Below are 14,277 nucleotides of genomic sequence, written 5' to 3'. Positions count from 1 at the left end.
CTTATATAGATGTCTTCTCAGGTCAAAGGTGACCCGCATGTTAGGTGTAGGGATAAAGTAAACTCTTGAATAAGGATTATCACTCCCTCCGGTACGCTGGGGCTTCAAGCAAGTCTACACCGACGCGTCTACTGCATGTGGAAATGTGTCCTTTGTTATAGTTGCATGACCCCCAAGGCCCTCTCTGCATTGTGGTTTAAAGAGCCTAACATCGTAGGGTTTTCTAATGACACTTTTAGTCAGGAGTGAGAAAAAGAACTGCAAAAAGATTTGCAGCTTCGCGCCTGGCACCTATCTTTTCCTCCCATGCATAATACAATCTCGTTAATATTGAAATTCCATTACCTGGATCCTGCCAGTTGCGCCAGGCCCTGACATTCTCGAAATATTGTGACACCAAGCCAGCTCTCGTGACATGCCCAATTGATGGTAGTGCTTCGTGATAACCCACTTTGCATAGATCATTGACTGATGACCGACCAGCCCCATCTCATTGCCGTACAAGTACTCAACACACCGACATATTAACCAAGCGCATCTGTTTGACTCCATAACCATGAGCTGTAGGGCTGTCTGGTCTTTCGTGCCACCACAGCCGAAAAAGTTCCAAATCCTGCGATGGCATTCACACGCTCGGCTGAACTCCTCGTTTGCATGGTACTGACACATAATTAGATCAAGAGCTTGAACTGTTGCACCCCACAGAATGAGAAGGCATCGAGCGACTTTTAACGACTGGAGTTCGAGAACATTCGGAAAAAGCTTAGACGGGTATCCGCTATCTGCTGGGTTATGCATACGTGAGGGAACAAACACAAATAGTGGTTGATCGCTTCGTAGTCGAAAAATCTTTTCCCAATTGCGCATTCGCTCGAGCACAGCAGCCATGGCAGTAACTGTTCGATAAGGTGTTTCCGTTAATTCAAAAATTCCTGGAAGATCATGTGCGATATCGAGAATTTCATTTAACTCATCACCCTCGGTGTGGTTAGCCAGGATGTCCCGCCATTGCTGTGGCGTCAGGCTTCCTATACGATAACTAATCAAATCTGTCAGGACCGTAATCATTCTTGCCCTTGCACATAGCAGTGACCAGTCTTGAGAGCTATGATTGTGGTGCGGATGGACATTGTGAAGTCGAAGAATCTCTGCCATACCCTGTACGTGGGCGCGCCATCCTATATCAGAAGGGCATAAAAAGAGCTCGCAAGTCGAAAGAATGACAATCGATGCAAGTACGTTGATCGAGCTGTTATGATCAACGTATTGCAGTGCAGTAGAAAGCTTCACCAGCCCATCGCTGTAAATCCGCAGCGCGTTATCCAAGCTGACACTGCAATAACCAGTAGCGTGCAGTTGGGCGGCAGAGAATGCCAAAAGCGAGGTGTCAAGGATCAAACTTGGATCCTCGAGCTGGCACGTGGATACAAACCACGACACAGCTGATATGTTTATACGGCTGCTGCAAGTTTCCACTTGTGGCAGATAGAGAACTTGCGAGATCCGAAGCGCTTTGATACGAAAGGTGGCCGTTGAGTAGGAAGATAACGCGAACATGTGTAGCATTGCTTGATATTCCCCGGCCACATCTACAGCCCCATGGAACGGGATGTGGCCACGGGATTCTTTGGCGGCAGCTAAGGCGTCTCCGGCAGTCATGGATAAATTCCTCGTCGTCCGATTGACGAAAACCGCGGCGCTTTTAGTATAGCCTTGGCAAATCAGCCCTGCCTTGTCACAACGCATACACCGTGGGCGTCCGGCATCGCACTTGACGCGACGCTTCTTGCAATTATGACATGCTTTCGATTTGCCGGCGATCCCGACCATAATCGACCATACCCTTCCTGATTGAGACTACAGAACGTGGGTATGTCAGATAAGTTCCTATTTCGTACGCGTTACCAGATCGCTGGGTAGTAAAATTATGACCAGGGCTGAATACGTAGAGCACAGGCTGAGTAGTAATTAGTAATGCAAAAATCATGCTGTGCTTCGGAAGTTGTCGTCACCTTGCACGTGATACTCGAAAAATGCTACTTGATTCGGAATAGCTCGTGGGCTGTCTTATCGATATGCGTTTAATACCGAGTAGTCGCCTCTGTCCTGGCCAGTAGTAGACGCGGTAGAGTGCTGACGCGATCAGGGAATGCCCCAACTTTTGCGAAAAAGTCGACAGTTCAGCCTAATTTACTAAGACGTGGATGTAGGGTTTGGGTACAAAAAGCTTCATCCTTCCCCTGCCTTTGTTCATATTGTTTTTCCTCTAGATTTATACCGCCGGACTATGATTCTGCGACTCTTTGTTTAACAAAGAAAGAACCAAATCAGATTCACCAACCTGAGAACTCATCGTCTTCGAAATGTCTACTGAAGCTACACCAACTCACATCGCAATCTCCCCTCACAATACAGGACTTTGGGGTATTGAACAGGGTGAGCTTGCTGCTCAGCGCACAGCGGAATTGCTTGAAAAAGACCTCGCAGTAAGTTGGCAAACCCCAAGACGGATCAAGATTGTATACAGTCAGACTTGCTCACATAGTGCTTAGCTCCATCATGTTTTCCTGAACAGACGGGGCTTCCATGATCATGTACGTATCAAAATAGTATCCAAAGATAGACCACTTATATATTGCTAGATGCTTCATCATATACTTGCACTTTATGGCACCGGCGCCAATGCTGCCCAAATCCAGAAAGCTTTTGACCTACGCCACAAGCTTCAACGACCAGTTGAGCCTCGCAACCAGGCCGTGATATCGGATCTTTTGGGCTCTTGGCAGTCTGCTACCCAGTATCTTGGCAAAGAGGAGCATTACCCCGACTTCCTGGCCTATTTTCAGAAAAAGATTGATGACCATGGATACGAGTGCGTAGTAAAGGAATACTTACTCAAAGGCGGCACTTCCGCCAATGACTTACTGGTGCGCCTTCATGCCGGAGTCTTGCATCCCCTGATTCAACTATCATACGGTTTGGAATGGAAGCAACCTGCCATCGTGGCTGAGGCTCTAGCACAAACCTGCGTCCACAATCTTGAAGGCCTAGACGCTCTGCTGTTAAGTAGTGAGCTTTGTGCCAAGACTGTTCGACCTGCAACCCGCATGCCATCCCTTTTGGATCTCTACGAAAAGACCCGTTCTGATTCAAGCTTGGATGAAACTGTACGTTTCCAAGACAAGGACAAGATCGAAGATGGCATTTTGAACAGGGCCAAAGAGGCTATGGTCTCGTTACTTCAGCAAGTCCACGTTGAGGACGCAGATCTGGAAGAGCGTACGGCAGAGATGTTTCATGCCATCGTTCTTGTTACGTCGAGCGCTGCTATCCACCCACCTCATCATGTCAAATCTGATTTCTTTCTCATGTTAGTATGCCTCCTCATTTGCTGCCAACTTCAATGATGCTAACAATTATAGGCACCACGTGAACTCCGCAGTCATGTACTTGACGACTCTTCAGCAGGAATGGTTAACCAGAGAGGACAAGCGACGGCTGTTAGAATGGAAGATTCGAATGGATCTGATTCAATATGTTGCGCGGGGACGTCCTTCAATTTCGGCCGAAGCTATTGCTTCTTACGAACCCAAGATCCCATCGACCTCTTCTGTTCGTGGTGAGTTCACGCAAAAGCTATAGCTTGGTTGGTATCTGATCCCGTGACATACCTGCTAACAGGTTTTGACAATAGAAATTGGCAATCGATTGCAAGACTTCGGAGACGACGGACATGGAATCAAGCAGGCAAGAGCCACAGCTCTGTGCCATGAGCTTATGAAGAACTGGGAGCATAAGCCATGGGCCATTCTGAAAGGAGATTTGATTTGGGAAAGGATCCAGCATATGGTTGTTGACGCGTTGGAAATTCCAGGACCGTTGTATGTACGCTCTGCTGGCTTTGATGAAGCCTGGAAGGTAAGTGATTATGATATATTTTAGGATTAATCAGGAGTTCTTCAGCTAACTCAGACATGAAGGTAATTCCACTCTCCAACACGCCGTGTCAGTCCGCCGAAGACCTTAGAGCTCTCCAGACTGGAAGTGGCAATTCAGCCGTGGCTGAAGGTGTTGAGGATAACTAAGGGCTACCTGGAAGGAAATAGCCTATTGCTTATGACAAAACTCTATTACTAACAGTTCTGTGATATAGCCAAAAAGGTTTACGAGCCCTTATCAGAAGTACAGCTTTAGGCCAACTTTCTCCCATCTATTGGCTGCATGCATGACTCATCAAATTCTTGTTTGCTTTAGTTGATCCCAGAAACTTGAGATTGCGTAAATGATTTAGCCTGGACTGAATAAAAATAGCCACAAGTCAACGCGAAGTCGATGGCAAAACATTCAAAGGGCACAATCGGTGAGAGAGTGTGGCCCTTCACTTGGCCACAACCGCAAAGTTTCCCTTGCCTGATTCAGAACCTTGCTATTTTGAGTGTCAAAGTTCTTGTACCCAATTTCCCTCCTTTGTTAAATTGAACCCACCACTAGCTGCGACTATATTATGCCGGCTCGATTTTCAGATGCTCCCCATTGGAGACTCAATTTGCTGGAGACCATGCCTAAATCGCAAGTATCGAATTCTCGACCCTATGGACTGCGTATAGTCTTCGGCTGCTAGACTAGGCAGATAAGCTGAGATTCAGTAGCAGCGTTTTGTTGACATTGTCAAGCTTCAATCCCGGCTACAAAGTTTCTCTCATCAACCACGGCGGCCCTTCTCTCACAAGCTGCGGAGAACAAGTAGTTTTCACGGCAAGATTTGGGTTGGTCCACTGGGATGAAGAGCATCAACTTCAGAAAAGGAGATGAACTTGTCAATGGTCAAGTTACTCGCCGTAATTCAGCCGGCGCGGAGTCCAGTGGCGAGAATCTTGGAAGTTGAGTTCATTTTGTGAACATGACCAGAGACATCGAGAGACAGATAAGATGTAGGTAGAATACTCAGATAGCCATCAAGTTCATTGGATCTGGAAGCGATGTCGCTGTACTGGATGAAGTAGTAGGGCTCTTCGTCCGAAATGTAAAGATTGTGTTTTTCTGCCAGCCGATAGATCTACCTACGTCGTTCCAGTAGGATTCTGTCCTGTGGGAATCGTGTACAAGACATAGGGCTTTTGGCCCTTGGAAAGATCCCACGTGGTCAATACGTGATCATGGTCTTCTGGGATCAACCCATTATCATCCAACTTGACACTCTGAAGGTGAACCCCTACAGCTCGAGCACAGGCCAGAGTTCCTGAATAGGCGTGGCTTTCGATGAGAGCTGTTTCTCCCGGGTTGCAAAGAATACGCAGTGCGACTTCTAGAGCAGAAGTTGTACTGTAGGTGGCGCAACATTCCCAATCGCTATAGGTAGGACTGTGAACAATCTCGACATGTTCCGTCATGAAGCGAAGGATTTGAGGAGAGCCAGCTGTAAACCCATAGTTCAAGGCAATGGCAAAGTCATAATCAGTCTCATCTCTGGCAGATCCCAGGTTCAAATACGATGCAAGAGACATATCAGTGCCAACGGAGGTGCTCTGCGGACATAACAATTCCAAGGACCCCCATGGGAAATATTCTGGCGATGGGCAAGTGGTTCTTTGCGAGACCATGTCTTCGTGCTTGTAGTTTCTCGAGGCTGTCTTTAGAGGCGATACTGTCAATCCCCGGGCTTCATGACTGAGCCAGGCTGGCAGTCTTTTGCTTTGAGTTTGTCGTTGCGTTCGAGAGACTTGAAGAAGTTTGAGGTTGTAAAGCGTGCAACAGCGGTGGGAAGACAATCGCCTGCTGCCCTTCTTTTGACAAGTTGATCAAGCTTCCTTTGCAACATTTCGAAGATGATGGTTTCTTTATGTGAGAAACCAAACCGAAAGTGATTGGATAACCGTTACCTTTCGGAACCATTGTATTTTGCTTTTATAGAAAGAGGATCCTGCCTTTTCCCTCTTACAGAGCCCCAATTTGCCCTAATTCTTGGCAGTACAGCAGATTAGTAGCTGCACGTGGGCCTTTACCCTGCACTCTCTGCAAGACCCTACTTCGATACTCCGGGCACAACTAACAATGACTACGCCGAGTCACTCCGAAGGCATGGGAAGAAAACTCGCCACCTTGGTGGAGTACCGGCACTAAAGCCAAACACGGAGAACTAGAGTGGACTGACCGGAATCCATTTTCTAATGTCAGTTCAATACGAGCGACTCAGGCCATAGTTTCAGGATGGGTAATGTGGAGAGTTTGCATGGCATTACAAAACCTAAGACTCGGGCTGTTCAACATATAAACACGTTTCTCGCTACTAACGCCCTGCGCAGTCACATCATACAAGCAATACATAATGACATTTATCAAGCTTGCCGACTATCTCTTTACTCGCTTGCGCCAGCTTGGCGTCGGTTCCATCCACGGTATCCCCGGCGGGTTCAACTTTGATTTGCAAATTACATCCAGCCATCAGGGCTACGATGGGCCGGCAACACCAACAAGTTGAATGCTGCTTACGCAGCGGACGGTTATGCGCGAATCGAGGTCATCAGAGTCATCATTACTACCTTTGGTGTTAGAGAGTTATCAGCCATCAATACTATTGCAGGTGCCTATGCTAAATTTAATCCTTCATACATATTATTAGAATACCTGCTCGAGACGTGCAAGGCAACCGCATCCTGATCCATCATACTTCCAATGATAGCGAGTTCTGCCACTTCTCAGCCATGCATGCCTATGCAACAGTTACTCAAGCTGGTCTAGACAACCCCAGAACCAGCGCGGAGAAGATCGACGAGACATTAAAGCAGTATCTTCTCTACAGTCGGCCGGTTTACATCGAGGTTCCTGTTGACATGGTTGTCAAGCCTGTCTCACGCCTCAGACCGGAATCACCCAGCGTTACTTCTGAGGGCGAGAAAGATGAAGCTTCTGACGCAGTCTTCCGACTTGTACTACAGAAAGTATACAGTTTCAAATAGCCAGCTATTGTGGTCAGTGGTGAGACGAGGCCGATAGGTATTCGTGAAAGTGTCCAAGTCCTCATCAAATTCACTGGTTGGTCAACTTGGACAACGCCCTATAGCAAAGGCCTGGCCGATGAAACATTGCTTAACTTTCATGGAGTTTATCAAGGATTTTTTTGACGACACTGACACGAGGGCCTTCTACGAGAGCTCAGATCTTGTCCTCTTCTTCAGTCCGCACTTAAGCTCTAGCAACAGCCACGGCTACTCGAATAAACCTGAAAGCGACGTTGGAATACTCTTCACGACGAAGGGAGTGCAGATTGGGGGACAGTTGTATCGCGGTGTATACTGCAAACAAATCCTCTCTGGTTTATCTCGTGAGTTAGATCATTTTCGAGTCTTCCCGTATGAGAACTACCCCCAGTTGCCTCGAGACACGCTTTTGCAAATCCCTGCTAACCCTTCCGACAAGCCCATACTCAAGACGACCTGTGGGGCACTCTAGCCGACTCCATCCAACCTGGTGACATCGTGCTTGGAGAAAGCGGCACAGCTGGCTACCGCGTACGAGATATGCCCCTTCCTCAGCACGCTCGTCTTTCCACGCCTGTAACTTGGCTCTCCATTTGATGTATGCTGCCCGACACGCAAGGTGCAGCCTTAGCTCAAAGGGCTCTTGGAATCCGGTGACTATTTTGGCCTACCATCTACGAAGACAGTCCTCTTCATCGGTGAAGGCAGCTTCCAGATGACTGTTCAAGAAATCACTAGCATTGTTCGCCACAGTCTCGACGTAACCATCTTCGTCATCAACAACGACGGGTGCCCGATCGATAGGTCTACTCACGGACGTAAACAAGAGTACAACGGAACTTGCTCGCTCCAGGTTTATTTGGCGCCAAGGAGGTTATTTATACTAGGTCTGCAAAGACATGGCGAGATTTGAAGCATGTGCTAGAGGACGAGGGATTGTTGAGGGGTAAGGAACTCAGGATGGTTGAGATTTTCTTGGGTCGTGAAGATTTCCCCAAGGGTCCTTTACTTCACTACCTCGAGGCTCAAAGGCAGGCGGAGTAGGACTAAGTCCAGAAACTGGTTCATTTTTTTAATCAGTTCATCATAATGGCTGCCATGAAACTTTCTCTATAGAGTTTTCCGCGCCTGTCAATGATGGATGTCCAGCTAGATTCAACCAAAAGTCCGTCTCGAACTCTTGTAGTGCTGTATTATCCTAGGGACTCCATTCGGTCTTGTTACGGATATCAGCCCAGAGCGAAGGCTCAAGGATGTCACCATCCCCTCTTTGGCGCTCACTGGTCCCATGTAACAGTTGGTCAGGTAAATTGCAATCGCCTGAGCGGCACTCATCAACAGCTTGTAGTTAGAATCATCCATTTAAACCAATGTCCCTGTTTTAATCTCTGCCACGAGTACGCTGAGATGCTGTAAAACTTTCGATCTACTGACGCCGGAGTTTCGTGTCTGGGGTGATTCGTTGAGAAGCCAAGCTCAAATCCACTTGCATCTCGCCTCTTGTCAACACTAGGCGGAGTAAGAATAGTATGTGCAGATAGTTCGATGGCGCGCTGACGAGAAAATCAGTGACGACTAGTGATAGATCGCTTTGCTTGAGAGGCTCTTGAAGTTTGAATTTGGGGGGTAAGGAGCCCCATAATCCTTCAGCAAGCTGCTGGATAGCTCTATTTAACAGTTAATATCCTCTGTTCGATGGAAAAAGTAATAAAACTAACTCTGCCCTCAGGCCATTTTCAGTGCCATAGTTGGTATTGGAGAGGTCCAAAACACCCTCTTTGAGCACCGCGCACAGCATAGTCCATTGTGTCTCGAATAGATAGTATTATGTCACATCTTACTGCCATTGTGGTACTGAAACGAAAAGGGCCTGGTGATATCAACGGAATGGCCTGGCAGGTAAAACCTGCAATATTTACGACTGATCCTTGGAGGACGGCCTAGGAATATGGACACGCTCTTATCAACCGAGTATACGCGAGCAAATATCGCGCGTCTGAGGTCCACTATGAACGGAGCAACTGTTGGTTCTGGATTGGTTTGTCGATGATAACCTAGGGCTAGTAGAGCACTTATAACATCTCCGAGCTTTTTCCAAGAATGGAAGTCTGAAATGATAGAGTCAATAAAGACTTGTAAGAGACATATGATTCGCTTATTTTGATCGCCACCGACCTTGGAGTGAAGAATAAGCTTTTCATATTGCAGCAAGACTTAAAAATCGTTCAAGCAATAATGTGAAATCGCAATGTCGAGGAATGCATCTGAGAATTGCATGGCTAGTCGCGAGAGGCCACAACACGTCATGTTGGCTTTGCATGAGCCTTGAGCGTCAGTCATTCCAATAGCTACTCTTGATACCGCCGTTGGAAATAAACCGAGAGTCTCCCATAAAGCATTTTTCTGGCAGAATTGGGAGGCATAATCTTCTAGAGTAGCTGCTGAATCTGTGGTTAGGGGACGGACGCTGTTGGCAAAGAGTAGTTTGGCTGTTTTAACATTATTGATAGATTTTTCAGGATTTTCTGGAAAGAGATGCCGCATAGTTTCGACACACTTATCCACAAAGATGCCTGCTAGCGCCAAGTTGGTATCTTGGGCCGATCATTGTTGAAGCATGGAGTAACAGGATTGATAACGATAATAGCCGCTGCATTTGGTCCACCAGCTTAGCCCATGAGACATGTTTGTCATGGTGGGGACAGTTTCCGAGTATCTAGCCAGGGAGCTACCTTCTGAAACATGGCTTGTAGGCGTACCATAGTCCCTGGTTGGGATGTGATCAAAGAGTGTCTGGTGGCTGAAGGTACCGAGCCATCTAGGATTTGGATATTTGTGAGGGCTGGTAACCATGCCTTCGACATTTACATCTGGGCTAGAGCTATGAGTGTAGTTTTGCTGCAACCTGCATTGTTTATTCAATATGCATTACCAAGCCATAAACAAGAAGAGCCAACTTACTCCGACACATTCTCTGCAACTTCAATCGTAGCCTGCCTCTTTCTCCTTTTCAATGGTTCATCGCGACATCTACATTCATCTGACCTGTTCGCTTGTTGACAACGTAAACATTTAGGCTGACCATGGTCACAAGCGAGCTTTGCTGCCCTGCACGGATCACAAGCAGGTCGCTTTGGCGGCATCGGCGCGAACGGAGATGACCGGGTCGACGTAGATGTAGTACTTGAGGAGTGCGAACGAGACACTGAAGTGGCCTCCAGGTCATGGGCAATCAGGCTTGTCTGGCGTTATGTAGTTGCAAACTCTACAGCGTAACGGAGTGTGGGAATTTGGGGTTACTCCGAAGCCTCTTGCTCACTCGGATTAGTTTAATTCCAGCTGTAATGACTTGGTAAACTCGCTCGACCCCGGTCGCTCCAGATTTCGCTATCCGACCTTCTAACTAAAAGAAGACTTCTTTGCACAATTTATCCCATATGTAATACATCAATAGCTCGTATTTCTCTTTTGCCGCAAGGTCAGTGAATCACTAGAATACCCTCATTGCTGATTCTTTGTTTGGCAAGCTTTAGTTGCAAATAACAAGACGTCGTGTCCAGCGCTTGCTCAGACGGAAACACCCCGAGCACCACAAAGGTTTGTATGAACGATAGGGCATTACAGTGTGGTGCTTGAATCATGGAAAGAATGCTGTATTCTTTGTTATTTATACTTTCTGGCAACACTCTCATATAGTATGAATGATAGTTATCTCGATTCGGGAAGCTTGCATTGTGCCGACTTGAAAAGAGTAATTGGTTTGGATTGATAATACTCATCTATAAGCTCTTTACTTTTGCTATTATCTGAACGTTATGAAATCCGAAGACGTTTGCTATGGAGCTTGCTAGCACTACACCGACACTCCGATCATTGTCCGCCAACGGGTAAGGTCTTCCATCTACGCATCCTACTCCGGGTTCCACCCACTACGACCATTTTATCCAGCTGACGACTTATATACGTCTTTGAGGGTGTGGTAAGGCTGATTGAATCAATGAGCTATTCTGGAGTGCCACATCAGAGCGTGGAATCATATACAGGGTAAGTTCTTGGTACTAACAGAAGATAAATCTGCGCTATAAAAAGGCAAGTCGTCTTTCTTTGTCGGATTGATAGAGAGAAATAGATATAGCTCGCAGGCTTGTAGCAAAGACAGTTTAACTGTTTTATCTATATAGTATAATGGTTACTGATAGGTATCTCAGTCTTATATGACTTGATTGGCTTTCAGAAAAGGTATTATCTTATCATTCAACCCTCCTATCAACCCACCCAAGCACTCGAACTGCCCAATCCATAACCGACCACCAATCCCTAGGCAAATATCTCATAATGGTATTAAATTCTCGTTCTGGCGCACCATCAATCAACCAGAGTTGCCGCCCCTGCTTTACCACCATAAAGAAGTACCCACTGATAGCCAAAGCCCGAGGATTCTTTGCTTTAATAAGATCTATAAAGTTCGCTGATAGGGCGACGGGGAAGCGAAGTGGCTTCCTTGTAGTCATTTCCGCGTAGATATACGAGAGGTAAGCCACTGCTGGCATGCAGATGGAAATTTCCTCTTGGCTTGCGTCCGTTGATGTTGGGCTATAGTATAGTATGAAGCTGAAAGGGTTGGGATGAGTCGTTTTATCGATGGTTGGTTGGATGGTCTTGAATTCTTGGCTGACTGTCGGGTTTTCGATCAAGGGTGATGCCATACGAAACAGGTTCATAGACCTCCTAAATGAGATATACCAGTCATGAGGCATCCTTTCGTCATTCTCGCCCGCAAGATAGTATCCGTCCACGTTGGCATAAATAGAGACGAGCGCGCAGGCTGCAGCAACGCTCGAGCTGTTTCCTTTGTCCATACCACCTCTCAAATCCTTTCTATGGCCCTCTATTGCACGAGCCATATACTCGTACGAAGCCTCCTCAAGCGCTTTGTCAGATTCATTGAACCGTCGTAGATGAAATGCGGAGATGCCGAGAATCCCATTGAGGACACACGGCGAGTGAGTAGCCTCCTCTAGAACCCAGAGTGACCATGTGGCTTGAATATCAGTTGCCCGCTGCGTCATCTGAACGAAGTGATGCAATAGCTGGCGTTCAAGGAGCTGTTCCGCTGGCGATCCAGTACGCCCGGAAAACAGATTGCTTGAAGACAAGTTGCTGCTTGCCGGCGATATCGGAGGAATGAGTTCAACTTCAACCGGTGATTGATGACTCACTGGAAGGATCTTCACATTATTTTCTGAACAGCCTCTTGGCCGAGACTTTGTGTCAAAGTATTCGCACAACGCTTCCTTCCTAATGCAATTCTTACAGAACGGGCGACTCTCGTCACACTATAATAGGTCAGCTCAACGGGCGTTTATTCCAGCTAAGGAAGAACTACTTTGATTCGGCTGGTTTTGCATGGTCTACAGCCTGTTCTTGACTTGCGATGTGCTCGACGCTGTGCGGGAGCTGAGCTCTCGGATGCATCGGATGAGGTATTGACGTCAATCATTGGTGCTATCGTTATGTTTACGTTTATGAAAGTAGTATTGGTGCGAGATATTCTGAAAAATGAACAAGGGCAAGAGAGAGAATCTAGAGCTCGGGAGGCAAAAAGGTGAATGGTAGCGACCGACAGATCATTTGAAGGTAAAGAAAGGTATTGTTTATCGGCTGGCCGACGTCACTTTAATTAATATCCGCGCTCAGTGTGGCGAAGCGTCCAAGCTCGAGTCAAACCTTATGTACTACCTTGAACTTTATTTATATATCAGCCACCATCCATTTCTGTATGTAGCGACAAGTCAGATAATACCAACATCTACCAGCAAGTGAACAGCGACGCCAGGGAGCCTTTTGTGGATGGCATGAACCTCGGTTGATCGAAAACCTTGTGGCACTTAACAAGAAATGCCATTGAGTCGACTGTGACACTTATCAAGACCAGCAGGGAATTTGCCATTAGCTGCAATTTCCACACAGACCAGGGCATAGGCTTTCGGGTCATACGACCCTGCTGTTTTGGTGGATATCAAACATTTGGTAAGCATTTCAGCCCTGTATTAAGCATAAGAAATTTAATTAAAACTTTGAATGCTTAGATAGTTTAAACATATTTTTATCCCTTGTTTTCGCGCAACCTAAAGTGCCAAAACCCGGTGATCTCCATACCCGTGCCAGTCATAGAACAAAAAAATGAAACAGAAGAAAGGAAGACAAGATTACCCAAGCAAAAGAAAAGTCAAACCACTTACCCACCGAGAAGCGACAGCGCAACTCAGATGAAACCCATTAACTTAGCCCTGGACCTCTTGCCTTCTGCTCACCACGGTTCCCAACGAGTGGCCCTGCGGGTCACTCAATGCGACCTCGCTATCCGAATTGTCGAGTGGCTTCCTCGTGCTTTTCATGTATTTCGAAGGATGGAAGATATTGAGACCAACGCTGGCAATCGCCATTGGAATAGGATCAAGGACAAGGATATAGACCTCTTTGGATTGAAGCTCTCCGTCATGTCCCTGAATGTACTCGATCACACGGAAGAGCGATCTGATAAGGACGAGCACGCTTGCCACGTAGATCACCACCAAAAGTCTCTGCCAGTTAAATGGTCGTGATGTAGAATGCCTAGCAAATCGGAAGTGAAAGAGTCCCGTCACAGCTATGAACAGACCAAAGAACAAGACTTGGACTGTCAAGCCGGCGATAATGATATTCTCTCCTGTCGTTCTGTCATCTGGGGTATCAGCATTCACAAGCTTTCCACCGCCTACAAACTGTAAGTCAAGATGCCCTCTTGGTTAGTGATATCATAGATAAGATAATAAACACACCAATTCCTTGCAAGGCAATAGAGATTATATCGCCAAGTAGAAAGATCTTGGTCATCCAACTGGGTCTGATGAGTGAAAACTACTCCCCTTTCAACTGTCGGATGTAGCGCCCTAGGATCATATAGATCAACGCGGCATAGCAAGTGGGCCCGAGAAGTAGGAGCAGAGTCTGTAGGACATAAGGGCCGAACGTATAGTCCGGTGCTTGTTCAGCGCCAATTGCACGGCCGATGAAGCCGACGGCTTCAACTGTGAGCAGCCTCTGTTAAGATGTTGGCAGAAGTGGGTGGTTGAGAGTAGACGTACAGAGGGATCCAACAAAGAATGATAAGAAGAACCATATCCTTGTCTTAATAATTTAGAAGAGGTGGAGGGCGGATGAGAGTGCGAAGATAACGATGAAAATAATCGATGCAGGAAGCGAGGGTTCGTAGCGATAATAGTTCACCATTTTAAGGTCCGGTGTTTAGTGCCTGGAG

General features: G+C 46.8%; 7 protein-coding genes across 7 annotated transcripts; 3 read left to right on the top strand and 4 right to left on the bottom strand.

Annotated features, from left to right (window-relative positions):
* Positions 1–324: 324 nt before the first annotated feature.
* Positions 325–888, bottom strand: FOIG_11176 (uncharacterized protein; the record flags this gene model as incomplete). Its single annotated transcript, XM_031211723.1, has 1 exon — positions 325–888. One exon carries the CDS (start codon positions 886–888, stop codon positions 325–327), a length of 564 nt encoding a protein of 187 aa, XP_031058297.1.
* A 1,475-nt stretch (positions 889–2,363) lies between these two features.
* Positions 2,364–4,085, top strand: FOIG_11175 (uncharacterized protein; the record flags this gene model as incomplete). The annotated part of the gene is made up of 6 exons (XM_031211722.1): positions 2,364–2,486; positions 2,553–2,594; positions 2,643–3,370; positions 3,423–3,619; positions 3,695–3,918; positions 3,981–4,085. The coding sequence occupies 6 exons, from the start codon at positions 2,364–2,366 to the stop codon at positions 4,083–4,085; spliced, it is 1,419 nt and encodes a 472-aa protein (XP_031058296.1).
* A 758-nt stretch (positions 4,086–4,843) lies between these two features.
* On the bottom strand, positions 4,844–5,504 carry FOIG_11174 (uncharacterized protein; the record flags this gene model as incomplete). The annotated part of the gene is made up of 2 exons (XM_031211721.1): positions 4,844–4,985; positions 5,065–5,504. The coding sequence occupies 2 exons, from the start codon at positions 5,502–5,504 to the stop codon at positions 4,844–4,846; spliced, it is 582 nt and encodes a 193-aa protein (XP_031058295.1).
* Positions 5,505–6,325: 821 nt separating this feature from the next.
* FOIG_11173 (uncharacterized protein) lies at positions 6,326–6,478 on the top strand (the record flags this gene model as incomplete). The annotated part of the gene is made up of 1 exon (XM_031211720.1): positions 6,326–6,478. One exon carries the CDS (start codon positions 6,326–6,328, stop codon positions 6,476–6,478), a length of 153 nt encoding a protein of 50 aa, XP_031058294.1.
* A 223-nt stretch (positions 6,479–6,701) lies between these two features.
* On the top strand, positions 6,702–8,021 carry FOIG_11172 (uncharacterized protein; the record flags this gene model as incomplete). The annotated part of the gene is made up of 3 exons (XM_031211719.1): positions 6,702–6,938; positions 7,660–7,795; positions 7,831–8,021. The coding sequence occupies 3 exons, from the start codon at positions 6,702–6,704 to the stop codon at positions 8,019–8,021; spliced, it is 564 nt and encodes a 187-aa protein (XP_031058293.1).
* A 3,206-nt stretch (positions 8,022–11,227) lies between these two features.
* Positions 11,228–12,046, bottom strand: FOIG_11171 (uncharacterized protein; the record flags this gene model as incomplete). Its single annotated transcript, XM_031211718.1, has 1 exon — positions 11,228–12,046. The coding sequence occupies one exon, from the start codon at positions 12,044–12,046 to the stop codon at positions 11,228–11,230; it is 819 nt and encodes a 272-aa protein (XP_031058292.1).
* A 1,215-nt stretch (positions 12,047–13,261) lies between these two features.
* On the bottom strand, positions 13,262–13,853 carry FOIG_11170 (uncharacterized protein; the record flags this gene model as incomplete). The annotated part of the gene is made up of 2 exons (XM_031211717.1): positions 13,262–13,734; positions 13,799–13,853. The coding sequence occupies 2 exons, from the start codon at positions 13,851–13,853 to the stop codon at positions 13,262–13,264; spliced, it is 528 nt and encodes a 175-aa protein (XP_031058291.1).
* Positions 13,854–14,277: the final 424 nt, after the last annotated feature.

This window comes from Fusarium odoratissimum, assembly GCF_000260195.1.
Source record: "Fusarium odoratissimum NRRL 54006 unplaced genomic scaffold supercont1.21, whole genome shotgun sequence".
Taxonomy (NCBI): Eukaryota; Fungi; Ascomycota; class Sordariomycetes; order Hypocreales; family Nectriaceae; genus Fusarium; species Fusarium odoratissimum.
Note: the sequence above shows the minus strand (reverse complement) of the source record. Positions and strands in the feature narration are given on the sequence as shown.